General features: G+C 52.2%; 1 protein-coding gene across 3 annotated transcripts in view; it reads left to right on the top strand.

The window, feature by feature from the left end:
* MGMT (O-6-methylguanine-DNA methyltransferase) overlaps positions 1 to 27,565 on the top strand; it is a 275,632-nt gene that overhangs the window by 243,045 nt on the left and 5,022 nt on the right. For all 3 annotated transcript variants that reach the window (XM_008249830.5, XM_089313808.1, XM_051836651.3), the window contains one exon: positions 25,904 to 26,043. In XM_008249830.5, the coding sequence (XP_008248052.4) occupies positions 25,904 to 26,043 (140 nt within the window). The remainder of the gene's footprint in view (positions 1 to 25,903; positions 26,044 to 27,565) is intronic.

Here is a 27,565-nt window from a genome sequence, read left to right as displayed (position 1 = left end):
CCTAAAGGAACGAGGAACCGTAAATGGGCGTTGCGCTCTCTTTTTTCTTTAATTTTATTTGTTACACAAGAAGTTTTATAGGTTTCATATATACAGATTCAGAAACATAGTGGGGCTCCCTCCCATCCCCCCCATTCCAACGCTTCTTCCTCCTGCCTCAGATCCCCATTCTTAATTTTTACAATGATCTATTTTCAGCATGCTTGATGGTCGTATGGTTAATCCTACTCTAAAGGAATTCATCAAATGGTACCAAGAGAGAAAACAAAACACTGTTCGTCAGTGGAAGACACAAGGGTATAAGCAGTCGCCTATTTTCGAAATGTCTGTTTCACTCCAATACGTTACATTTCAAATAATTAGTTACCACGGGTCAGGGAAAACATGATATCTGTCTTTTGGGGACTGGTTTATTTCACTAGGTATAGTGGTTTCCAGTTGCAGCCATCTTGTTGCAAAAGGCAAGATTTCATTTTTCTTTTTTTTATAGCTGGGTAGTACTTCATAGTGTATATATGTATATATCATAATTTCTTTATCCAGTCAACTATCGATGTGCATCTGGGTTGATTCCATCTCTTAGTTATTGTGAATTTTGCTGCAATAATGTGGGGGTACACATGATTCTTTCATATACTGATTTCTTTTGGTTTGGGTAAACTCCCAGGAGCGGGGTGGAATGTGGGCTAAGTTACTTGATGAGCACACTAATGCCCACAGCCTACTTTGAAAGACAACAGCATAGAAAAAGATGGATAGAAAGACAGATGGATAGCTGTGTATTAAAACGAGTTTGAAATGTGAATTGTGTAACCTGAGTGAAGGTATATGGATGTTCATTGTAAAATTCTTCCAATTCTTCTAAGTGTTGGAAGTTTTTCGTGACAAAATGTTGGAAGAAAAATATAAATATGAGCTTTTATTCCTTGGAAGCAAATTTTGGGTAAAGATACAAAAACTAGGTGCAAATTAGCAACTCCTCAGTGATTGTTCACATACAGCAGATGTCTGTGTGTGCTGCCGGTGATTGCGAGAGATTAGGGGCTGGTGGGGAGGGAGCCAACTTACCCCCAGTGCGCTGTGCCCATGTCTGCCTGTCCCGGAACTCAGAGTAGGCACACGGGGGGCTCCGCATTTGCCTCCCTTTTTCCCTGTTGGGGGTACAAGCAAGAAGGCAGTCCAGAGGGGCTTCTAGGGCTCTAGGTGTGGCAGGTAACCAGTGCCTAAACAGGTAGCGCCAGCACACAGTGTGGTGGGTTCCCCGTAGAAGATCAAGGGAAGCCTTTTGGGGGCGTGACACTTTTCCAGAGCAGAACGAAGTAGGAGTGAGACAGGTGGAGACCCTCTCAGACGCGTACCATTGAGACAGCCAGCGATGAGCCTGCCAGGTGTGGCTGGAGGCCACCGGGCAGGAAGAGGCCATGAGATGCACAGAAGCCCTCAGCCCCAGGAATCGGGGTGAGTGCTGAGCGCCCACACTGTGGTCACCCCCTCAGCTCTCGGGATCAGCACTGTCCACAGGAAGCTGCTGCAGCGGTCAGCCCCTGGTAGCTGTTCCTGGAAGGTTTGTGAAAGAGTCGGAAATGAAGGAACAAAATGGTAAATCAGAGGCCCCGGCACTGGCTCACTGCCCTCTGCTTGCTGGGAGCCTGGGCGAAGGCAGCCTTCCAGGGCACCTCCTGGTGGCCCCTGGTCAGAGGGAGATGGGGGTGCATTGCCCGTTCTGTCCAGCACAGCAGTCTCACTGCCCTATGACCCCACGAGCCTGGGGGTAAAGGAAGAAGCAGAGCCCTGACCCGCAGGGAGCGGAGTGGGAGGCCCTCCAAGGCTATTCTTGCGAGGGGATAGGGCCTGAGCAGGGCACGAATTGGAAGCCAGCACTGAAAAGCAAGGGCCAGAGTGCACCATGTGACCCTGGTGCCACACCCCGGCCCTGTCCCTGGGAGGAGGAGGAGGAAGCCCCTGAACTTCTGGCTGGGCAGCAGGTTGGATGTCCTCCTGCCTCCAGCTCTGCTCCGCAGGCCCCTCTCTCTGCGTGGCCCCGGGGCCCTCCCCGCTGCCCTGCCGTGCCCCTGCCTGCACACAGCTCGCGTCCTGCCGGGCTGCCCTCCGCGCACACCTGTGCAGCCTCGTCCACATTTGAATAGGTGAGAAACCAAAGTCAGCTGCACGATTTGAGCTGGATTCCATCACTCAGAGCCCAGCCACAGCTCCTTTTGAATTGCTCGGCTGCCCTGAGGCAAAGGCTGGATGTTGATACTGAGATTAATCCCCGAAGAGCCCCTCGTTCCTCTGCAGAGGAATTAGAGCTTGCCAGTTTTCCTTCTGCCTGTCCTCTGACAGCTCTGTCAGTAATGATATGCCTTCTCCGTGGCGTAATCCCCGTCCTGTGGCACAGAATAATTCATTAAGAAATTAAGGCTCACCGCCTTTCTGTTGGGCTGGTCTTCAAAAGTTAGCTAATGGCGACGGCAGCCTGATTATCAATGGAAAATTATTTAACACACCTGAGGGCTGTTTCAGACGCACCGCGGAAGAAGCTGCACGGGCCAGGGCCTGCCGGACCCTCCCAGCCCTTGGATTTGTCAGAATCCCCGGGACTCGAGTCGGGGGTGGTGGCTGGGTGGTGCCTGCACACTGGGCTGGGACGCTGGCTGTGGCATTGCCCCGGTGGGGAAGGGGCTGGCTGTAGCCTCGCAGAAGCAGCAGGAAGCGTTTACTGATGCAGCGGGCGTGCCGCTCCCCACACTCCGGAAGCCTGGTGAGAGGCTTCTCTGTTTCTCAGGAAATGCGTAGAAGTCCTTGAACTGGGCTCGGGAAGGGCAGCGTGCCCGCCTGTCAGGCCCACGCGTCTCCAGCGAGCGCACGGTGTGTGGTGTGAAACGGCGTGAGTCCCGGGCGCACCAGCCGCGGGCACCTCCTTGCAGACGCTGAAGCCAGCGTGGGCAGCACGTGATCTGTGCCCGACTCTGGGCCGCGTGCAGGACAGCGCTGGCGGGATGCGCCATCTCACATCCGTGGATGATGTCATTGCAGCTTTGCATGGTCTCGGTACCTGGCAGGCCTGGGAGGGGACACTGCTCGGGTGTGAGGTGATTAGTTTGGATCGTCCCAGTGAGTGTCCAGTTCAGGAACCAGGGTGCCTCCTGTCTATAGGGTCAGAGTTCTCCTCTGGGGTGGGAGGGGAAAGAACCCAGGTGGAGTGAGGTCTGGGAGCTGCTTGGCATGATTAACTAGGTGAGGGCCGCTGGCCCAGGGCCCACGTTCTGGAACACTTGCTCGCTCTCCTCGCCCCTCCCCCCTCCCCCTCGGATTTTTCACTCGCTCTCTATTTCTCCTATTGTTCAGAAGCCATTAACACCTGTTCAGAAGTCACTTATTCTGCTTTGAGCTGAATGACAATTATTTGAATGGTGGAGGGTGTTAATGTATAATTATTCACATTCATACCAAGACATTCACAGTTTAATCATTTCTCTGTAGGCTTCCTTAAGTTTGTGCTTAAAGTCTTAGGCATAATTCTTCTGTTAAATAAGTTGAGGAGACGCTAAGTATTGGGGAAGTGAATACAGGTCCGCCCAGGCGGAGCTCGGAGCTGCGCGGATGCCGCCTGGGAGCCTCCGAGCTGAGGCCGCCGTCTCCTGGCACTTTGCTGGGGTGCAAAGTTCATTTCCAAGGCTGGCAATAGAATCCCTCCTCCAGATGAGCCGGGAGCTTGCGTTCTGAGTGTCCAGGATCACATGGAGCTGGCCAGGGCGTCTCAGTTCCCGAGCAGGGGGCCTGCACGGCCTGGCCGGCTCAGGAGGGACCCTCAGGCTTCGGACACCACTCCTGGACCCCACTTCCCAGATCTGTAAAGACAGAGGACCCTGAAGGACTCGGTTCTGCATGTTGGACAGTAAGCCTGAGAGTTCTAAGTTTCAATTGCATTTAGTTTTATAGAGAAAGCGAGCTCCCATCTGTGATTCACTCCCCAGATGTCTGCTACGGCCAACCTGGGGCTGGGGTTAAAGTCAGGAGCCTGGAACCCACGCCAGGCCTCGTACCGGCGTGGTGAGAACCCACCTGAGCCATCACTGCTGCCTCCGAGGGTCTCAGTTTGCAGTGAGATGGAGCCAGGAGCCGTCTGTTGGCAACTATGATACGGTCATGGACATCCTAATGGGCCTCCCAGCTCCAGGCCAAACTCCTGCTCCCAAGCTGAGCGTGTTCTAAACCTGTATTAATTTATTGAAAAATAGCAGTCCACATGCATGACTCGTGCATGTGAAATCACGTCTTCCGAGACTGGCAAACCTCTGGTAGCCCGCCGTGGGGGAAGGCGGCTGGGCTCTAGGGTCTGCTGCTGCGTGTCTTCTGTCACGGGGACACAGCCACCACGCCCCGAGAAACCCTCCCCTCGCCTGTGCGAGGTCGAGGAGTTCAAAGGGGAGTGATGCTTCACTTTTCAGTGGCAACAATTTTGGCCTCAAACTCCTGCAGAGGGTCTCGGGGCTCCTCGGGCCTCAGACCACACGTTGAGAACCCCAAATCCCAAAACTCTAACCCTCCTGTTGCTCCTGGTGGTTACTCAGAGGGCCGCCTCGATCTGTGTTGTAGGTTCCGGGTTCTTCCTGCCTTGGTTTTAGGGTGACAGTCAGTCCCTGGGGGCGCTCAGAGGTGTGTGCAGCTGCTCGTCCTGCAGTGTCTGCTCCACACGTCTCCAGTCACCGGGCTGCACCCCGGCATCAGCCCAGAGCTGCGTCAGAGCTCCCACACCGTTCGCCCTGCGTGGAGTGATCAGAAACGGACACCATGTCCAGGTCCAGGACCGCCAGGGTCTCCCAGGGACTTCCCTCCCTTGCCGTTTGCATCGCCTGTCCCTGAAGGAAACTGTGAAAGCACCACCTGTTTGTGAGCAGAGCCCACATTGGGTTGGGGAATCAGGAAGTGGGTTTTCTTTCCGACTTATCGATCACTCATTAAGTGGAGGAATGGATACTGTCAGTGCAGTCACTGTGCGCCACAGAGGTGGCCATGTCTCCTCCCCCATGCTCTGCCTGGAGCAGGTGGGATGCAGAGACTGACCCAGAGCTGTGGACACACATAACCAAGACCCACTCCAGCAGCCGGATGCCTGCACCCATTCTCCTGGCCCAGGAGAACAGTGCACATGGGTCAGCCTGTGAGCCGGCTGTGTGGCCAGTATGTCAGGCTGGCCATGAGTGTTGCTGGTGCCAGCTTTGCAGAGGGCACAGTAGCAGCCGGTGACAAGCCAGTGAGAGGCTCCTGAGAGCCCATAGGGAAGGAGGCGTGCCAGGCCATCTGCCCCATTGTCCTCCCATGATGCCCTGGAGGGCTCCAAGCCATACCCCAGGAAGGGCCCAAGTGCCCCCTGGGCTCTGAGGAGCCCCACGAGCACCGTCCTGGAGCAGTCCAGGCCCCACCGGGAGAGCCAGGCCCTGTGCTGGCAGCCAGGCTCCCCTGCTCTTGAGCTTGGCAGACCGAGACCGTGATTTCTGCCCTTGTGGATGGTTTCAGTGACTCCACCACGCACTGGAACCGCGTCTCAGATGCTTGGCAGTCGCGGGAGCCGTGGGGGTGGAGTCGCGCCTGTGCGCACTCAGCGAAGCCTGAGGACTGCAGCGCTGCACACTCCGAGCCCAGCGCCCGCCTCTCCTGGCTGGGAACTGGTTACTTGGAGTCCAGCCCTCGCGTGGTGATGCACAGACGGCAGAGCGGCCACAGGCTTTCGCGCTGACTGCTTCTTCGGCCTCTTCCTGCCCCGCCACCAGCTCCTCCCAGGCAGCCGTCGCCTGGTTTCTGCTGCTGACTCTCAAGTGGCACGCGGTGGTGCTTGTGGGATCGTTTCTGACCTCTCTGGAGAACCACCTCCTTCTGCCCAGCGAATTCCTACTCATCCGTCCAGATGCAGGGACACCTGCCCATTCTAGGCTGGCGTTTCCTTCGCCATCTCCCGTGCCCGTGGCGCACCCCAGCCAGAGCTGCACCGTTACTGTGCGTATGTCACAGCTGTAGAAACCAACACTGGCCTGAGGCTCGCTCAGCCACCTGCCCCACCACCCACCACCTTCCACACATCAGAAACGCACAGTGCTACTCCGTCAGCTGATGGGGGGGGGGGGGAACAGCAGTCGTTAGTGGGCAGAGGGGCCCTGGTGCCCTTGACCTTCCTGACCCAGCTCCCCACTGAGGGGGTTCCAGGATTCCCATGTTATCACCCATTACCGTCCGTCCCCGACCTGCTGTTAGGAAGCCTGCACGCTCACCGCACCCCAGCCTGACGGTCTCAGATCCGTGGGTTCAGTTCCCCGGGCTGGCACACTGGGGCGTGCACAGAGCCAGCACTGTGGATTCCTGATCTTTGGAGGTGCAAATGTCCCCTGTTTCCTGGCTTCTTCCTGCTCCATATGGGCTGTGAAAGGTCACGGAGGGCACGTTCAAATCAGTCCACTTCACAGAAGCCACATCCAGGCTCCCAACCACACTGTCACAGGCACAAAGTGTCAGGAGAAGACAGCGTCAGGAGAGGACAGCGTCCACCAGCTCTCCGCGAGCAGCCTCTCCGGCTGCCAGAAGTGCAGCAGGCAGGACCCAGCCTGGATTTCTGGAGCATCAGCTTCCATGTGCTCATTTTCGTAAGGTCCCCTAGGGCCAGCCCTGGCCGGGCCGGGGTCGCAGTGGGATGACTGCTCTGCCCGTCAGGAGGCACTGGCTGGGCGGCCGGGCTCCATCCCTGGAAGCTGAGCCAGCCCCTCGTTCCCTCGGTCAGTCTTATGGCTCAGAACTGTCTCCGGAATCCGCTGGAACAGCACGTGTGCCTCTGCGTGTTGACAACAAGCCCCAGGTGCAGGGGGTGGTCCTGGAGGGGACTGGAGCCTTCACCCATGCCTGGAGGAGGGCTTGTTGGCAGTGACACCTGTCCCAAGGGCTGCTCTGCTTCCACGAGGAACGGGCTTGCATTCGCCAGGTGGGCGGGAGACCTGCACTACGTCCCTGTGCAAGTGCTGATGCGGGTGTTTGGAAGCTTGTTCCAGAAACCAGAGTGAGGGTGTGCAGCCTCCCCAGACCAGGTGTTCTACGCCTAGCAGGTCTTCCTCTGACCTGGCAGCAGGGACTGGGGCTCCTCTTAACTCTGGCCCAGAAGAGAAGCCCACTTCTTGATCTTCTAAACAGGATTCCGAAAGGGGCTGGGGTGGGCTTGCGCCTTCGCCTCTGATGCCTGGGTGGCTGCTTCCCACACTGGGCTCCGTGGCAGGGAGTGTCTGGCCTACCCTCGCCACCCTGCCACCCAGAAGGATGTCCTCCAGGAGGCTGCCCTCAGCCCTGGTTGCCCCGCTCTGGTTGGCAGAGCTCCTGCAAGGTGGGACCCAACTGAAGCCATCAGTGTCACCATCGTGCTGCACCTGTCCTGCACCTGACGTGAGGCCAGGCACCTGGCAGAGCTGACCCACGGAGGGCCTGCAGGGCTACAGCTCAGTGCTCTCCTCTGGGCTGTGCGCTCCAACAGGAACCAGGAGCAGCAGGAGTGCCTCATGGGCTGCATCCCTGGCTGTGTGTGCGAGGTTCGTGGGGCTGCTCCGGGCCAGGCTGGAGGAGATGCCCAGGTGGTTAAAGGAAAGGTTGACTGGAACTCGGGCTTTCCCCGAGCACGTGTAAGGTGGTGTGTGTGGTCCTCTGAACGTTGGTGTGCGTCTGCGCTGTGTAAGCACCACCACCCATCGCCCACAAAAACCGCCTGGCACTGCCCCCCCCCGGAGTCTCAGCCTCCCACCACCCTACACTGACAGCCATGTGTCTGTTTTCCATTGTTGTCTGTAGCTCTGTGGTTTTGAGCATGCTGGGGCGTGGAATCAGGCATCATATAACCTTTTAAGCCGGCTGCCTTTCCCTCAGCGCCGTGCCTTTGTGATTCATCGAGCCGCTGCCTGCTCCGTGCTTTGTTCCTTTTTCATAGCTGAGTAGTGCTCTGCTTCCTGGGTGACCTCCCTTTGTCCGGAGTTCAGCTCGGCCTTCCTAGTTCCTGAGTGTCTCTCGGGGACTTTAAACGTGTTCCCTGGTGGCTGCTGAGTTGAGCTTCTTTCTGTGCGCTGCTTCCTTACGTCTCCTGCAGGGAAATGTCAGGTCGTTTCCCTCCTTTTTTTTAAAGCTGCTGGTTTGTTTTCCAGCTGTTGATTTGGAAAGTTCTTCGTATTTATTCTGGATGTAACTTCTTTGTTATATATTATTTCTAAAGGTTTTCTCCCACCTACACCTAGTCCTTTACTCCCTTAACCCTGACTTTCACAGGCCGTTGCTTTTCCTTTTTGATGAAGTCAAATTTAGCTTTTTTTTTTTAATGAGTCATGCTTTTAGTGACACATCTGATATCTATTTACCTAATCTCCAGATAACAATTTTTACATTTAAATCTGTTATGTTTTAGCCCATTACGTTCCAATTAAAGTCTTTACAGGTGTCCTCTATATTACGTAATGGGCTAAAACATAACAGATTTAAATGTAAATATAGAGGACACCTGTAAAGACTTTAATTGGAACAAAGTTCATTTAACAAAAAAAAATAGGCATGAAGTTTCCTACATCAGCTATCTGCACTTGGATTTTCAATTTTCCAGTACCACTCTTTGGAAAATAATATCCTTTCATTGAAATTCCTATGTGTCTTTCAAAAACCATTCAGCCAGACTTTAGTGAGTCTGTTTTGGAAATCTCTATTCTCTGTCAATCTGGGTATTTATCTCTTTACAATTACTTGATGACTCTTAAAGCACAGTAAGTCTTTAAACCTGTTGTGTTGTCTCCAACTTTTTGTATCCTTTTAAGATATTTTGGCTTTCTAAATCCTTTGCCATTCCATATAAATGTTAAAATTAACAGATCTGCGTCTACAATAAATCCTCCTGGGACTTTTATTGGAATGGCAACATATCTACAGGTAAACTTATAGATAACCGAAATCTAAGTATTGAGACTGGCAATCCATGAACATGGTATGTCTCTCCAATTATATAAATATACTTAGTTAGCACTTTGTAATGTCCAAATTTTGTATATAATTTGTTAGATTTACATCTACATAGTTTGTTTCAGTTGAAGCCATCATCAACCATACACAGAAATGTGATTGATTTTTATGTAGTGACCTTGTATCAAGTGACCTTTCACCTTCCAAGACACTTTTTTGTAACCATGGGCATTTTCATATAAACAATTATGTTTGTCTCCAAATAGGGACCATCTTATTTCTTTGTTCTTTCTGTTGAGATGTTGAGTAGGAATGAGGATTGACATCCTTGCTTTGTTCTCAGTCTTGAGGGGAAAAAATTCATTTTTCACAATTATGATATTAACTACCAATTTTTAGAGATCTTTATCAGATTGACATTCAGAGTATATTCCTAGCTTGCTGAGATCTTCTGTTGAATTTTTTTTATTTCTTTCTGCCTCAGATGATTGCATTTTTTCTTCATTAGGGTGTTGATATGGCAGATAATATTTAATATGCTTTATTTTTCAGAACAGTTTTAGATTTATGGGAAAATTGATGTGTTACTACAGAGATTCCTCCATACTCCACATCCATTTTAACTATTGATAATTATGCCATTTATGTTTTTTGTGATATTTATAATTCACATATTAGTGTGGTGTGTTATAATTTTTTAAAGGGAGACTACTGATGCCATAGACAGGAGTGTCAATTGGTAAAGTCAACAACAGGAGTCACTGTGCACTTACTCCTCATGTAGGATCTCTGTCCTTGATGTGCTGTGTATTGAGATTTAATGCTATAACGAGTACTCAAACAATATATTTCACTTTGTGTTTTTATGGGGGTGCAAACTGTTGAAATCTTTACTTAATGCACACTAAACTGATCCTCTGTAAAAAAAAAAAAAAAAAAAAAAGAAAGAAAGAAATTATCAACTCCCAACTTGACTCTCACTGGGATTAAACATGACAATAGGTCTGATCTGATTTCATCATCATTTAAAAAAAAATCATCTATTATTTCTCACTTTGTGTTTCTGTGTGAGAGCAAACTGTTGAAATCCTTACTTAATGTATACTAAGCTGATCTTCTGTATATTAAGATAATCGAAAATGAATCTTGATGTGAATGGAAGGGGAGAGGGAGTGGGAAAGGGGAGGGTAGTGGGTGGGAGGGACGGTATGTGGGGGAAGCCATTGTAATCCATAAATCGTACTTTGGAAATTTATATTCATTAAATAAAAGTTAAAAAAAAAAACTGAAAAAAAAAGAAAAAAAAATCAGGAGCCGTCACAAAAAAAAAAAAAAAAAAGATTTATTTGAAAAGCAGAGTTACAGATGGGGGCAGGGGGAGAGAGATTGATCAGTCGATCAATCTTCCATCCAATGGTTCACTCGCCAGATGGCCACAACAGCCAGGGCTGGACCAGGCCCAAGCCAGGAGCCAAGAGCCTCATCTGGGTCTCCCATGAGGTACAGAGACCCAGGTACTTGGGCCATCCTCCGCTGCTTTCCCAGGAGCATTAGCAGGGAACTAGATTGGACTGGAGCAGCCAAGACTCAAACAGGTGTCCATATGGGATGCCAGCAACACAGGTGGCAGCTTTACCTGCTGAGCCACAGCACTGACCCATGTTTGTTATAATTAGTGAAGCAACGTTGACCCTTTATTATTAACTGCAGTCTAAGTTTGCACCAATGTCCCTTCTCCATTATAGGATCCCACCTGGAATTCTGTATTGTAGTTAATTTTCATGTCTCTTAGGCTCCTGTTGAGGGCTGTCCAACTGTTTCATAGAAGGTCCGTCTTGGAGCTTACTTGATGCCTTTCTCGTGGTTAGATTGGTGTTGCAGATTGGGGAGGAAGGCTTCCCTGAGGTTCCTCCCCACCAGCACTATCGCTGTGCTTTGTATACTTACAGAATCCAAGTCGTGCTCTGCCCCGAGGGAGGGGTGCGTGCATAGAAGCTCTTCTGCATGGAGACTTTCCTCTCCCCCTTTTATTCGGCCATCGGTTCATACCAGCATGAATTTACTTTAGAGGTGGAGTTACAACCCAGGACTGCTTCATTTTTTGTACAAATTGTTTGAGGTTTGGCCATCATGAGCTACTGTGGTTTTCTTGTGTCCCCACTCATCCTGTGGTTTGGGATTTATTTTTGTTTGGTTTTGTTTGGTTTCTTTTTCATTGTATTTTTGAGCATCTTTACTTTCTGACCCTATCAGATGCTTTTAGGCTCTCCTTATGTATTTTTTAAAAGATTTTATTTTTATTTGAAAGGCAGAGTGACAGAAAGAGGTAGAGACAAACAGAAAGAGATCAACCTTATTCCTGTTGTTTCACTCCCTGAGTGACTGTAAATGGGCCTGGCTGAAGCCAGAAGCTCGGAACTCCATCCAGGTCTCCCACGTGGTGGCAAGGACCCAAGTACTTGGACCATCTTCCCTTGCTTTCTCAGGTGCATAAGTTGGAAGCTGAATCAGAAGCAAAGCATGCAGGACTCGAACCAACACTCTGATGGAACGCCGGTGTTGTAGGCAGTGGCTTAAGTCACTGCACCACAGTGCTGGCCCCCACATATTTCTTACCCACTCCTAGGGAGAGAAATGTCATTTCTTAAAGACATATTGGTTCTTTATATTATAAAATAGTATTAAGAACCAAGATCTGGATACTAGGTATGTTCATTGTGGCTTCTTAGTCTTCTCAGGGGACTGAATACAGAAATAAATTGGTGTGTCCTGACCCTTGAATACACATTTATTTTTAATGTTGCTTTATGCAGCCATCTGAATCTGTATTAAGCCAAACATTGGTTCATACTGATGTCCACAGCGCCAGTCCCTGGCCACAGGGAACGGTCTAGCCTCCTCCCCTTGCTTGTCTGTAATGGGAGATGTGGCTTCTACTTCCACCACCCATTTAGGTGCTAGTTCAAGTAACGTTTCATATTTATAGTGCACTTATATCAGAATTGTTAGCACATGCGCTCAAATAAAACAACTTCATCAACTAGTGCACATGTCTGTGTGCAGTTTCTTCTGCTGTGAGTCCTCTGGACTTGTCTGGTGTCTCGGCACCTTCTCCGCCCACGCCCCGCCCGGCAGGTGCTTCACAGATGCGTGATACCCTTAGGTTCTCTCTCCATAGACTCCGCTCCTTCCCAGGACTTCCTGGCCTCCTCGATGTTTTGTTGTGGTCAGTTTGCCTACATTTTTAGACTCACTCTCGGTGCTGTTAGTGAGTTTTGACAAATGCACGACCTCACACGTTCACCTCACCACCCTGCCCGTTTCCTGGGCTGTGCCCATTCCACTTTGTCCGCTGTGGGGAGCAAACCGGACTAGACTGAGTTACTGGAATTAAGACTTATTCTATGCATCTGCTCTCCCACAATATGGCGATGGGAGAGAAGTAAACAGCTTCCGCACAGCTGCCTCGAGTTCAGCTAATAAACTGTAGGACTTGCTCCTGATTGGAGGAGAGCAGCGTACTTGGCGTGTGGGCAGCCGAGTTAGGATTGGCGGAGGAGGACTATAAAGGAGGAGAGAGACGGCATGCACCAGGAACATCTGAGGGGAACATCTAAGGGAACCTGTGCAGCCCCCGAGCGAGTCAGCCGGCGGTGTGCCGCTCCCCTGCGGAAGTGGGGAATGTGGCCAGGGGGAACTGCCCTTCCACGGAGGTGGAAGGGATAGTAGCCAACCCGGGAAGAACCAGCAGCAAACCCGGGGAGGGCCGAGCAGACGAAAGAACAGCGCAGGGTCCTGTGTCGTTCCTCCACGAAGAGGGGGAGCGACATAATGGTGCCGTGACTCGGATAGGAAACCCAGGACGGATTAGGAAACCTAGCTCGGATAGGAAACGTGACTCGGATAGGAAACCTAGGACGGATAGCAAACTTAGGAGGGAAGAAACGGGAAGAACTGGGAAAATATCGGAGAGAGACTAGCAAACAGCCTAGGGAAAAGCCGGACGAAAAGGGTGCCGGAAGAAGCTATTGAAAGCCTAGGCATAGATTCGGATACGGACTACAGGGGGAAGCTGGGAGAAATCTCTAAGGTCGAAAGCGAAAGTGAAAGCTAGAACAGACTCGGATGCGGACTGTGGGGAGAGGCCAGGAGAAATGAGGGAGGAGTATTGTTGGAGGAAAGCTTGGGGAAACATACCGGGTAGAGAAAAATGTTAGGGAAATTGAAGCCGCGGGGGCCCGGCCAAGGCGGAAACGAAAGCCACTTTGGGATTCTTAAGTTAGCCCGGGAATGGGGGGCGAAAAGTTGAAACCAGAAGCTGAAACGTAAGCCAGATTGGGATCCGTCTGATTAGCCCGGGGAGCAAAGGACGGGAAGCCAAACCGTGGGGCGGAGACGTAAGCTGGGTTGAATTCGCCAGGCTAGCCCGGGGAACTTAGATTGAATGCTAGTGGCGGACACGTAAGCTACGCTGTGTGACTCGCGGAGGCTGCCGCGCGCAGACAGAGCGTGCGGGGCTCAAGTACATAGGGAACGCGGGGCTGGCGCGAGGCCGTGGTTCAGACGCGAAAGGGTTAAGTGCGAGACCACGGAGTGTGTGCGCGCAAAGCCGAGCCGCGCAGATGAGGCGCGGGCTGAAGCGGTGCAGAGCCGGGAACCCGCCGGCGGGGCGAGGCGCCGGAAAGCCGCAGGGATAAGAGAAACAGAAGTTTAGAAGTAAAAGAGAAATAGGAATGCCGGAAGATAGAAGTAAAATGGGAGAAATAGGAATGCCCGGAGATAGAGAAATAGAGAAATAGAAAGGCCTCCCTACAACACTGCAATGTGAGAGCTTGGATTCGGTCTGCCTGATTAAGTGAGGCGATGAGCACCTGCAGCGGCTAGCAGCTTATGCGCCGCAGGTCACCGAACACAGGCACGCATCAGCGCCTAAAAACCTCCTCACAACATGGCGAAGAGAGGACCCGAATTCGGTTTGCCTGATTGATAGGACTTGTAAAAACCTGTGGCAACTCTAGCAAGTAGAGCAGAGTGTGTGCCGCGGGACACCGAAGACAGGCGCGTATCAACGCCAAAAAATAAAAAGAAAGGGGGATCTGTGGGGAGCAAACCAGACTAGACTGAGTTACTGGAATTAAGACTTATTCTATGCATCTGCTCTCCCACAATATGGCGATGGGAGAGAAGTAAACAGCTTCCGCACAGCTGCCTCGAGTTCAGCTAATAAACTGTAGGACTTGCTCCTGATTGGAGGAGAGCAGCGTACTTGGCGTGTGGGCAGCCGAGTTAGGATTGGCGGAGGAGGACTATAAAGGAGGAGAGAGACGGCATGCACCAGGAACATCTGAGGGGAACATCTAAGGGAACCTGTGCAGCCCCCGAGCGAGTTGGCCGGCGGTGTGCCGCTCCCCTGCGGAAGTGGGGAATGTGGCCAGGGGGAACTGCTCTTCCACGGAGGTGGAAGGGATAGTAGCCAACCCGGGAAGAACCAGCAGCAAACCCGGGGAGGGCCGAGCAGACGAAAGAACAGCGCAGGGTCCTGTGTCGTTCCTCCACGAAGACGGGGAGCGACAGTCCGCCACCTCCCAGACTCGTGCCCTGGGAACCCTGATCTTCTATCTAGTGTTGCCTGTTTCACCTCTCACCGAATCGGGGTCACACAGTGTGCACCTGTTTCAGACTGGCTTTTTTCACTAAGCACTATACATTTACGGTTCCTCTGTGCCTTTTGCGGCTTGCTAACTCGGTTTTTTATCACTGAATAACATTCCTGTGTATAGATCTAGCATCACTTGTTCACCTGTTGAAGGACATCTTGCTTGCTTACAGTTTGGGGCAAGACAGAGGTCGTGGGCAAGTTTCCATGTGGACACAAGTTATCACATCGGTTGAGTAAATTCCTAGGCATGGAGTTGCTGGATGCCAGGAGGCTGAGTCACCACAGGGGCCGGCGCCGCGGCTCACTTGGTTAATCCTCCGCCTGGGGCGCCGGATTCTGTCCCGGTTGCCCCTCTTCCAGGCCAGCTCTCTGCTGTGGCCCAGGAGGGCAGTGGAGGATGGCCCAGGTGCTTGGGCCCTGCACCCCATGGGAGACCAGGAGAAGCACCTGGCTCCTGCCATCAGATCAGCGCAGCGCCAGCCGTGGTAGTCATTTGGGGGGTGAACCAGCAGAAGGAAGACCTCTCTCTCTCTCTCACTGTCTATAACTCTACCTGTAAAATAAATTTAAAAAAAAATTACCACAGCCGTGCAGAGTGGCCGTGAGAGCGTCCCTGCCCCTCTGTGTCTTCGCCGACCTTTGGTACTTACAGTTTGGGGATTTCAGCCACTCTGTTGGGTGTACATTCGTTTCTCATTGTTTTATTTTGCAATACCCTAAACACAAATTCTGTCCGCCTGGGTGAGGTGGCTGTCCCAGCTTGCCCATCTTTTAGTTGGTGGTTTGATTTTTTTTTTTTTTTTGACAGGCAGAGTGGACAGTGAGAGAGAGAGACAGAGAGAAAGGGCTTCCTTTGCCGTTGGTTCACCCTCCAATGGCCACCACGGCCGGCGCACCGCGCTGATCAGATGGCAGGAGCCAGGTGCTTCTCCTGGTATCCCATGGGGTGCAGGGCCCAAGCACTTGGACCATCCTCCACTGCACTCCCGGGCCACAGCAGAGAGCTGTCCTGGAAGAGGGGCAACTGGGACAGAATCCGGCACCCCAACTGGGACTAGAACCCGGTGTGCCGGCTCGCAAGGCGGAGGATTAGCCTAGTGAGCCGCGGCGCCGGCCGGTTTGATTTCTTATTATTGAATTTTACAAGTCTTTTGGATAACTTGGATGTAAGTTCTTTATAAGATATGTTTTGCCAATATTCTTTCTCTGGCTTTTCAGAGTTCATCATCTTTGGTACTATATAAGTTTTTAATTTCATAAGGTCTAGCTTATTTTTTCCATGGATTTTGTCATATCTAAAAATTCTCCAAACCCTTGGTTACCTACACCTCTCCCTGTATGAGAAGACTTCAAAAAGTCAAGGAAATAGAATTAAAAGACAAGTTTAGGGGCCACTGCAGTAGGTAAACCACCGCCTGCAGCTCTGGCATCCCATACAGGCCCCACTTCCAATCCAGCTCCCTGCTAATGTGCCAAGGAAAGCAGTGGAAGATGGCCCAAGTGCTTGGGCCCCTGCATCCATGTAGGAGGCCCAGAGGAAGCTCCTGGCTCCTGGCTGTGGCTTCCATTTGGCTCAGCCCTAACCATTGCAGCCATTTGGGGAGTGAACCATTGGATGAAAGCTCTCTCTCCCTGTCTCTCCCTCTCTAAAACTCTGCCTTTCAAATAAAATCTTTTTTTTATTTAAAAAAAAAAAAAACAGTTGATAGGCAAGCATTGGCCTAGTGGTTTAGAAGCCTTTGGCTCATCCTTATCCCATATCTGTGCTAGGTTTACGAGAACCAGCTCCACTTCCATTACTACTTCCTGCTAATGCCCACCATGGGCGGCAGCAGGTGATGGCTTGAGGAGCTGAGTTCCAGCCGCCACACGGGAGGCCTGGATTAAGTTCCTAGCTTCGGCTTGGCCCAGCCCTGTCTGTCCCGGGCATTTGGGGAATGAACCCACAGATGGGAGATCTCTTTCTCTTCCCCACCCCCACCTTTCAAATAATAAAATCATGTTTTTAAAACTTTTCTTTCATACATTGTTAATAAAAACAGAAGACAAGTGTATGTTGATGCATAAAAATACTGAAATCTGTGCTTGGTTTTTTTCATAATACATGTTTTCTGTGAACTTTTTGAAGTAGCAGCATATTCCGTAGTTTAATATTCTTTAGTTTTAATGATTTTTAACTGTTTGATATAGATTTATGCCCATTTGGCACTGCTTTTTGTACACACTTTTAAATCTGTATTTAGATTCTTTGTGTTCATGTGTGTGTGTGGTTGTCTAGTTGAGGACTGTCTATTTGAAAGACCGTCTTTTTTTTTCCGTTCAGCTGCTTAGTTCTAGTGTCTGTTTAACCTTTTGCTATCCTGTTTTCTCTCCTGCTCCTCCTTTCTCTGATTACTTTAGCTTCACTATTTGTTTTTAAATATTGAAGAAGCCTCGCTTTCCTAGGACAACCTCTACTTGATTTTGGTGTCATTATTTTTATATATTGCTGGGTTTGATTTCCCAATATTTTATTGAGAATTTTTCTATCTGTGTTAATGAGAGATATTGATCCGTATGTACTCTTCTTGTTTCTGTCTTTTCTGGTTTTAATGTTGGGATGATTCTGGTTTTATAAAATACCTTAGAAAACCTTCCTTCTATTTTTATATTGAATAAAAGTTTGATATAATTCAATGATGAAATCATCTTGGCTCTAGATTTTTTTTTTCCCAGAAGATTTCAAACTATGGACTCAACCCCTTTGATGTTCAGCATTCAGGTTGTCTATTTCATCTCAGGTGCATTGTGGTACTTATAGTTTTTGAAAAAAATTTGACCATTTCAGTTAATTTGTTAGGCAGAATCATGTGTTGGAATGCATTGTTCTCTAAATACTTGTGGGGGCTGCAATGATCTTCCGTCTCTTTCTTGATGTTCTCGTTCGGTTTCTCAATCACTAACTAGAGATTCATTAATTTTATTGATCTTCTTAAGGAATCCATTTTTAGTTTCATGGATTTTACTCTTTTTTTAAGTTTCATTGATTTCTGCTCTCACCTGTATTATTTTCTTCTCCTTGTTGGGAGGGTTATTTTACTCTTCCTTGTTTCTTCACTGGGAAGCTTCAGTTACGAATTTGAGATCTTTGTTGTCTGATATCAGCAGTTAATACTGCACATTTCCATCCTAAATATTGCTTCAGCTGTACGTTTTAATATGCTTCATTTTCAGTTTTACTCTGCTCAGTGTATTTTTTTAATTTGACATGCACATGATTCAGAATTGGCTTGTTTACTGTCCAAAGAGTTGGGAGTTTTCCTAGTATCCTTGTTGTTGGTTTCTAGTCCAGTTGCACTGGGGTCAGAGAATATAATGTGTGGTTTCAGTTATCTGTCATGTTAAGATTTTATATCAAGCTGTGTTGCATGGCCCAGGATGTGTAGTACAGTCTCCAAATAGTCAGGATTGGACTGAGACTTTCAGCTTCCTACAGGGGTATGCACTGGGTGGGAACTGCACCCTGGATTTGGCCTCGCCTTGGCTGGCAGTACTGTGCTAGGAGGCACTGCTGTGGTGCTGGGCACAGTGAGCCGGGGCTCCCAGGCTGCCCCGGTCAAGGCCGAGCCACACGCGGGCTCTCCTGGATGCAGGGTTGCCGAGCTACGGCATTCGGTGGTTAGGTATCATAAAGAGGAGGCAGTGTTGCTGTATTTTCCACTTCACTGGACGTAGTGGGACATAACCCCATCTTCACTGAGGGCATCTGTGTGTGGGCCCTCTTGGCCAGTGGTTCCATGTGCACTTGGACGGGATGTGCCTTCTCCTGTCATTGCCTGCAACGTCTATAAACATCCGTCAGATCCTGCCCATCGATACTATTGTTCGCTTTTTGATCCTTGCTGAGTTCTGTCCACTGGTTCTGTTGGCGACTGCGAGATGTGCTCTTAGTGTGACTGCGTAACTGTGTATTCCTCCCGCTCCTTCAGTTCTGTCAGTTTCTGCTCTGTGTGTTTTGGAGCTGCTCTGTTGTGAAGCTCGTGGACATTGGGGGCTGGCGTGCCGTCTGTCCATCTGCTCTCCACTGCGCGACGCTCCCTTTCGCCCAGGAGAAGAGTCTGTGTGTCTTCCGTTAACTTCTTCCTGTTCACATTTCATGGTACATCTTTGTGGACCTTTACTTTTAACCGACCTGTAGCTAGTATTTGAAGTGAATTTACTTTAGACAGCGCATTCCTGGGTTGTTTTTTAACTCATACCAGCTTGTTATTGATGCACCTAGACAGCTTACACGTAAGATTAATTATTGGGAGAGCTGCATTTAGATGTAATATTTTGCTGCTCATTTTCCGTTCCTGCTGCTGCTTGTTTCTCTGTATTCCCTTCCATTCCTTCTTTGGACTGTTGTCACATCGTTCTTGTCATTCCTCGTAATTATCTGTTGTGTTCATTATAGCTTTGTGGTTTCTCTACAGACCACTCTGGGAGTACAGTGCTCACACACTTCTGCAAACTAGATGGAGTCGTATTTTAGCACTTGAAGTGAGGAATAGCAACCTTATCAACGAGTAATCCGCTCCTCTGCTAGGTTACAGTGCATGTTAGGTCTACACGTGTTCTCACGACAGTGTTACAGCTTTTGTTTCCAGCTGTCAGACACGGGGGGGACTCGACAGTGGGCTGGTCTGTGAGATTTAGCCTTGGCGTTAGCCCACTCACCTGCCTCTAGCGTCCCACCCTTCCCTTTCACTCCCTTCCCTTCCTGGGGGACTCCTGCAGCCATTTTAAAGATCACATTTCTCACAATGAATTCTCTTCGTTTTACTTGTTTTTCCCAGAGTGCCTTGTCTGGCTCCATTCTGAGAGAGCCTTCTTTAATTGGGTGTAGAATTCTGAGTTTCAGGTCTTTCCTTCCCGCACTTTCAATCAGTCCTCCACTGCCTCCCGGCCTCTGTCCGTGCTGATGAGAAGCCGGTGACTCACGTTGCTTCTCCCCTGAAGGGAGCGCCCTCCTTTTCTCCAGCGGCTTTGGGACTTTTCCCTTTGTCTTCCACTCTCAGCGATGAGTCCAAGAGTGAATTTCTGTGTGTGCCTCCTGTGAAAGTTTGCTGAGTTTTTGAATCTGTAGTTGTGTATCTTTTGCCAAATTTGGAAAGGTTTTAGCTTTTTTTTTTAACTTTTTGGTGTACACAGTGCTGTTTCTTGTCTCCTTGTGGAACAGTGACAAGAACATAAGATCTTTTTTTTTTAAGATTTATTTATTTGTTTGAAAGAGTTACACAGAGAGAGATGGAGAGAGAGAGAGATCGATCGATCGATCGATCTTCCATCTGCTGGTTCACTCCCCAGTTGGCTGCAATGGCCGCAGCTGCTCCAATCCAAAGCCAGGAGCTTCTTCGAGTCTCCCATGTGGGTGCAGGAACCCAAACACTTGGGCCATCTTCTACTGCTTCCCCAGGCCATAGCAGAGAGCTGGACTGGAAGTGGAGCAGCCGGGACTCAAACCAGCGTCCATATGGGATGCTGGCACCGTGGACAGTGCTTTGCCCACTACCCCACAGCGCCAGCCCCAGAAACAGAAGACCTTTTGTCTTTGTCCCACATATCCCCCAGATTCTTTTTGGTTTGTCTTTTTTAAAATATCTTTCTACCTCTTTTGTTTAGATTGGTTCATTTTTTTGACTTGTCTTCAGTGGCATTTATTTTTTTTTTTTTTTTTTGACAGGCAGAGTGGACAGTGAGAGAGAGACAGAGAGAAAGGTCTTCCTTTGCCGTTGGTTCACCCTCCAATGGCCGCCGCGGCCGGCGCGCCGCGCAGATCCGATGGCAGGAGCCAGGTACTTCTCCTGGTCTCCCATGGGGTGCAGGGCCCAAGCACCTGGGCCATCCTCCACTGCACTCCCGGGCCACAGCAGAGAGCCGACCTGGAAGAGGGGCAACCGGGACAGAATCCGGCGCCCTGACCGGGACTAGAACCCGGTGTGCCGGCGCCGCAAGGCGGAGGATTAGCCTAGTGAGCCGCGGCGCCGGCCAGTGGCATTGATTCTTTACAGTGGCGTCTCTGCAAACTGCATTTTTCATTTTTGGTGCTAAGCTTTCTGCTTGATTGTTGCTTCCAGCTTTTATTTCCTTACCACGAGTTTGTGTCCTTCCATGTGTTTCGGGAGTATTTTCCCTTCCTGCAGCATTTTTGTGACACAGCCTTTAAAGTCTGGGTCGGCTGACTGCAGGTTATGGCTTCTCAGTTTTGCGTGTATTGATCTTTCACCAAGCAGGTTGGGATTTTCCTAATTATTCGCATGACTGGTATTTTTGGATCGTGTGCTAATCATCTTGATTATGACGTGGCGCTGAGTCCTGTGTACATCCTATAGATCACGTTGGGGTTTTGTTTCTGGAGCTGTTTACCCTGGCTGGACTTAGTCCTTACGGTCCCAGCCAGTGGGGCTCACCTGTTCCATACGCAAGGCCCTTGCAGTCCTTTCTAGACATGTCCTGCCGTGCCCCACTCAACAGCCCGTGTGGGACCTGGCAGTGCCTCGACCCTCAGCTCAGTTGCTCTCAACGTCTTGGCTCAGGGTCAGCTCCACATAGTCATAGCTGTGAGGAAGGATAGCTCACCTGGACAGGTGAGAACAGGGATTTGTAAACAGCTGCATCGTCTGCCATCACAACTCCTCTTTCTCTGTAATCTCCCTGGCACTTTCCAGGCCTCGGGGTGCCCTTTGCACCCTCCCAGCTGGAAAGCTAGGGCCTGACCCACCATGCTGTGCTGCACACCCCCAGTGGCCGAGCCGGGCCTGGGGCCCAACACAGGAAAACAAGGAGAAGAGAAAAGCCAAGGAGTTCTGTCCACATCGTGCAGCCACGCTCCTCCTGAGACCTTCCGCCTCCTGGGGACCCCATCTCCACCTGAGCCTGCCCCGCGCGAGGGGCTGAAGTACAGCAGTTCACAAGTGACCCACAGCAGGGCCGTTTCTCACGCTTGCTGCTGGGTTAGTGCCCCCAGGACGTCCACTGTCTGCAGCAGCCCCCCCCCCCCCGGCTGGGGGTAACTGGAAATGTGGAAGAGCCACTCTTTGTTTTGGTGGCGCAGGGTGAGCAGCCCTCACCTGAGATGCTGGGACTGGCGGTGTGTTGAGACGCCAGAGCTGCGTGAACTCCCCGTGTTTGAGTAGCGTCACCCACTTGCACTGGCCTGTCTGCGCTCACAGTTGCAGCTTCCGGAGCATTGCAGATTTTGGGTTTCTCATCCTGAACTTCGGATTCTTCTTGCTTGCTACTCACAGCCCTCACACAGCCGCTGCCTGCCTGCCCTCTGCCCGGGGTGTGTGTGTGTGTGTGTGTGTGTGTGTGATGGCATTCAGTAGAAGACACCAAGCAGCACACACTGGATCCAGCCATCTTAATCTCTCCAGGTCAGCCTTGGAAGCTTTGCTGCCCTGTGCAGTGGACATTGGCTCCCGGGGAGCCCTTTGCAGCCCACTGGTTGCTGCAGCAGGGCAAGTCTTGCTGGAGCGGGACAGCTCTGGGTGGCTGGGGCTGTGGAAGGTCACATCCACAGCCACAGCACAGCTGCTGGGACGCTGCTTGGCAGAGCTCTGCAGAGGACACCCTGCATCTGTGCCACCAGTGTCTGCCCAGCTGAGCAAGGACCCCAGGTGTGGGGACCAACACGGACTGGACTGAGTTACTGGAATTAAGACTTGTTCTATGCATCTGCTCTCCCACAATATGGCGCTGGGAGAGGAGGAAACAGCTTCTACGCAGCTGCCTCTCGCCAACTTGAGTGATGACCTCCAGGAGCTGATCCTGCTCCTGATTGGAGGAGAGCAGCGTACTCGGCGTGTGGGTAGGAGAGTTGGGATTGGTGGAAGAGGACTATAAAGGAGGAGAGAGACAACATGCACCAGGAACATCTAAGGGGAACATCTATCTGAAGGAACACCTGTGCAGCCCCCGAGAGAGCCGGCCGGCGGTGTGCCGCTCCCCCGCGGAAGTGGGGAATGTGGCAGGGGGAACTGCCCTTCCACGGAGGTGGAAGGGATAGTAGCCAACCCGGGAAGAACCAGCAGCAAACCCGGGGAGGGCCGAGCAGACGAAAGAACAGCGCAGGGTCCTGTGTCGTTCCTCCACGAAGAGGGGGAGCGACACCCAGGCATGAGCTGGTGGACCCCAGCCTCTCCCTCGGGAGACCACACCCCTCCACAGGAGCAGCTGTGACGAGGGGAAGGAAGGTTCTCCCCCAGGACTTGGAGGTGCCCAGCTCTGCCACCCGGGGCAGTCACGGGGCTGATCTGAGACAGCCGGCCCCAGCCGGCCTGGAAGATCCCTGGCTGCTCTCTGAGCCCAGCTGTGCGCAGGGCATGTGTATTAAGGTGGCTGTCAGGATGAGACCAGGAGAAAGAAGTACCTCACCTAAGATCGGAGGTGCAGAGCCAAGCTGGCCCCTGCCTGTCTCCACCTGCCCTGCCCTGGCGTGTGACATCCCCCTTCATCAGAGCCATCTTGGCCAACTTAGTCCACACATGTGAGTGCAGACGGCCTGGTCGCCTCCCATGTGCCTGACCACCGCTCACAGCTTGGTGTGCAGAGGCCTGGCGGGAAAGCCTGGCGTCGGGACACAGATGGCTTCCCCACAGCCAGCCGCAGCGGGCAACGGCGTCTCATGGGCAGGCGGAGGAGCACTTAGAAACCGTCATCTCCACACGAGAAGGTGTCAAGTGGGTGCTTAAGTAGCCACCTAAGCCGAAATGCAAACAGCCACGTCCTTAAGATGCGGGAACGCTAAGCTGTCCAGCCACCAGCAGAATCAGCCTGGACCTCCGCGACGGGGCACATGGTGCCCAAGGCCCCGGAACAGGCCGGAGAAAGGAAGAGGTTAGAAAGAAGAGGAGGGGCGGAGGGAAAGGAGCATCCAGAATGGGCACGCAGGGGCCGCTTCACCCAGCCCTGCAGGGCCGGCCAGCTCTTGGGGCAGGACCGAGATGGGGAAGGGGGTGGCAGCAGTGGTCCTTCGGGCCAGCTGAGGAGTCACGTGGTCACCTAAACCCCAGAAGCTACCATTTCTGCGTCCGTGCTCCTTGTGTGAGCAGATTTCCCCGAGGTTAGACTGACCTCAGAGGCGGGCGCGGCGCCCCAGCCGGCTGTGCACGGGCTAGAGGCAAAGCGCCATCTCTGAGAGGTGCTGAAAGTAGCGAAGAGGCCTGCTCCCCACAGCGTGAAACTGAGTTCTCAGGTGCGTTAGTGACATGAGCTTGATGGCGACACTCCACATTCTGCAGGTTGTCCTTGCTCTAAGGTATCGCCTGGTGCACCCTGTGATGAGACGGTTCCCTACGCATTCCTGCTTGGGAAGCCAGCCTTGTCTGATAAACTGTGCTCAGAGACAGAGCACAGGCTCTTGTCTCATTACGTGACACGTTAATTCTTGGAGAGAAAGGGGCCAGTATTTAGTGGTCATTGTCAGAGCCACGCGCGGGCCTGGCCCAGAGGACAGCACTGGAACGGCGCCATTGCTTTTCAGATCCGCTCCGTGCTCCAGATAGGTCTGCACTCCTTCATTTCCCTCCCGCGGCCTCAGCGCCGTCCCAGGCTGTTCTCCCGGGTTACCTGGAAGCAGCCCTCCCTGGGTCAGAGCTCTTGGTCTGTGCCCGAGGCAGGAAGTCGACCTGCCTCTTGCCATGTGGACAGCGCAGCTTGCATTGTGTCTTCCAAGACAGCTGGCCCTGAATCCTTTCCCGCCGTCGACACCAGGCTGCCTGGCTCGGCTTTGCCTGTTCGAAGTCAGGCCGAGTAGCAGCGACGACACAAGCCCCATTAGCAGTCTGATTTCGAGCCCCGTTCTGGAGCAGCGGCAGTAAACAGAGTCTGCGCCTACGGAAGTCCCCGCAGCGCTCCACGCTGACACAACCGCGTGTGCTAATGAACCCAGAGCTGTTAATGTGGTTTCTTCAGTTAAATTGATTCATGAATTTTGAAGAGAACATTATCTAATGAATTTTCTTTGAATAGAAAGCAATTAAAAGGACAAATCAGTCTGATTAACCCCAAAGTCACCCTCCTGCCACAAATGGTGTACAGTTTGAAATTATATCATAAAAAAGTGGAGCACACTTGCTGCCTTCTCGCCCTCTGCTAATCCATGTAAATTAATGAACAACAAAGTTAATTTCTTTGATGACCCTTTTCTAGTATCACCTGGATTATGCTGATGTTTAATTTGCTTAATGTTATAATAAAGACTAAACAGATTTTTTTTCCCAGTGAAGTGATTATCGCTCCCTTCAGTTAAGAAGGGATTTTTATTATTTAACACGCGTGTAAGGGTGTGTTTCCTTTAAGAGCCAAATCGCACTTTGCCAGCCTGGCACAAGTGTAATTAGTGCTCTGTGGATACGGAGCACAGTTCCTGCCTGTGGGGCCCTGTCCTCTGTTGCCACTGAGAAGTGCCACCCCTGGAGGCACCGGAGCCCCAGGACGGGCAAGGACGGGCTCCGTCTCCGCTCCCGAGTCCAGCAGCCCTCTGGAAAGACAGGCGTCTCGATTCACACGGGCACGCGAGTGCCTGCATTTATGTGCTGCAGACTCTACACCCAGGAAGCACTTCTAACACCCAGAGGCAGAGAAAGAACGCGAGAGGGAGGAGAGAGAGAGACACAGCCGCCATGTATCCATCGTTCACTCCTGCGGCGGGGTGCAGAGCAGATGCGGTCTGATGTGGTCGGTGAAAATGGGAATATAATTACTCCGTGTGTGCATCCCTGATGGTTAAAGATGGCTGCAGCTGAGGTCACCCCCAGCCCCCCGTACCAGAAGCTACGGGGCACTTCTCGCCACTGGGTCTGGACAACCAGCGTAATACCGTAGCCTGGGCCATGGCCGCCTCTCCCCTCTGTGTCCCAGCTGAAGTTGGAAACAAACGAAGACAAAAGGTTCCCAAGTAGGCGGACAGGCGGCACTTCTCTGCTTGTTAGCCGCTCCGTGTGCTAGTTTAGACATGCGCTCCGAGGGCAAGTGTGTCCCACACGTCCTGCGTGGAACGTGGGCAAGAAGAAGGCAGGTGACAGATGTGGCCAAGGTCGGGCCGGCCTCCAGGGGCCTGCCTGCCTGGTGCCTGCTCGCGCTCCCGGCTCTGGTGTCGGCGATGGCGCAGCGGTGTGCGAGGCTGCGTTTTAATTGAGTGTAACACCTCCATTTGTGTCCCTGCGTCTTCTGTTTGGGGCTGGCAGCTGTATTTACATCAGGGCTGTTAGAGCTGTTTGTCCAAATCATGTCACTCTGCATTTTCCCTTTCAGAGTCGTTCACCAGACAGGTGTTGTGGAAGCTGCTGAAGGTTGTGAAATTCGGAGAAGTGGTTTCTTACCAGCAATTAGCAGCCCTGGCAGGCAACCCCAAGGCTGCCCGGGCCGTGGGAGGAGCCATGAGGAGCAATCCCGTAAGTCCCCTCACTGTCTCCGTGGCGTGGGCCGGCTGCAGTCGGGGTGGCCACCCCCCTGCACACAGAGGGCGAGGCGTGGGCTGAGAGCGGGTGTCGCAGAGGCAGCTTGTGTGGCTGGGGCCTGGGGGTGGGCAGCGCATTTGTTGGGAACCCACGCCTCCTGTGAGTCGCAGCCCCCAGAGCCCCTTGTCTTCTTCCTGGCCAAAAAAATGAACAAATCCTGGAGACGTAGCCAGGGGGCGGGATGGAGGCCTGTGTCCATTCACTCATTCACCCGCACACTCACAGGTGGATGTGAGCAAAGCAGACCAGGAGGCACTCCCACCCCAGGGGCGCAAGGAAGTGTGCGCGTCCAGCTGCACCTCATGGAGGCACGGGGCTCCCTGGGCCCGGGGGCTAAGACCCGCCAGATAAACACAATACCTTTCAACGTGGGCTGCGTGGCACAGGGAGGGCCCCTCCCCCAGCGCCCCTGTGCGTCTGTAGCCCAGGACTGTGGAACTCCACACTCCAGATCACAAGAAGCTATGGCCGTGGCACCCAGAGGACAGCCAGGCCACAGCTGGGGGTGGGGGGTGTGCCCCGTGTTCCCAGGAGTGCAGCGGGCACCTGTGTTCCCACCATGCTGAGCGGACTGCACCGTGCAGAGGGGTGGATGCCCTGAGAGGCTGTGTGCCGTGGGCCCATCCGCACAGCCTCAGGGCACCCCAGCTTGTCCCCCTCTCCTGAGCCCATCCGGGGCCGGGGGGCTTGTGCTGTCACATCAGTGACGGTGTCTCCCCAAGCTGTCGACAAGCCTCTGGTGTGACAGAAGAATGCGGCCTTATCAGGGGGCGCCGGTGAGGTCCTCGGTCGGCATGGGCAATCATAGATCAGACCCCACTTTTTAGGTGCTGTGGCTTTGCGGTGTATTTTCAAAACCATTTTCCTTCCTGCGCGTGGGGTTGAAGCCGGGATTGCCACACCGCAGTCGCCTGCCAGAGTCGCCTGTGACCCGCGGAGGTGGCAACTACGTGCCCTTTTGCACAAAACGCGCCGTTCCTCTCCGAGGAGCAGCTGGTCCTGAGGGTCGCAGGTCCTGATGCGCACCGCGTCACGGGCACGGCTCACGTCCCGCGGTCGGGAGCGAGGCGTGGCGCAGACAGGGCAGCCGGCCCCTCGCACCTGTCATGCACGCTGCAGGGGCCCAGCCACCACGGGTCTCCCTGTGTGTCCCAGCTGCTCCGGGACGGGGTTTGTGGCAAAGGGCTGTGGCAGTTCCCATCCCTCCCAGAGGTCTCCGTGCAGGACCCGCCAGCCTGTGTCACAGGGCAGAGCCGCCTGCTTTAAGGCTGCACCCTGCGTGGTAGGACAGTGGCTTCCCAGGACGCGGCGCTGCCGACTGCCCACGCCCCCTCCCCACCGCTGGAGCACCCTTCCCCTCACCCGCAGACGAATTCGCTAAATGCAGTTCAGAGGCGACCGATCGATGCGTGGCACCGAGCGTGTCCCCACCTTCTTCTAAACAAACGCATTCCTG

This window comes from Oryctolagus cuniculus, chromosome 15 (assembly GCF_051225735.1).
Source record: "Oryctolagus cuniculus isolate XC-2025 breed Fujian yellow rabbit chromosome 15, ASM5122573v1, whole genome shotgun sequence".
Taxonomy (NCBI): domain Eukaryota; kingdom Metazoa; phylum Chordata; class Mammalia; order Lagomorpha; family Leporidae; genus Oryctolagus; species Oryctolagus cuniculus.
Note: the sequence above shows the minus strand (reverse complement) of the source record. Positions and strands in the feature narration are given on the sequence as shown.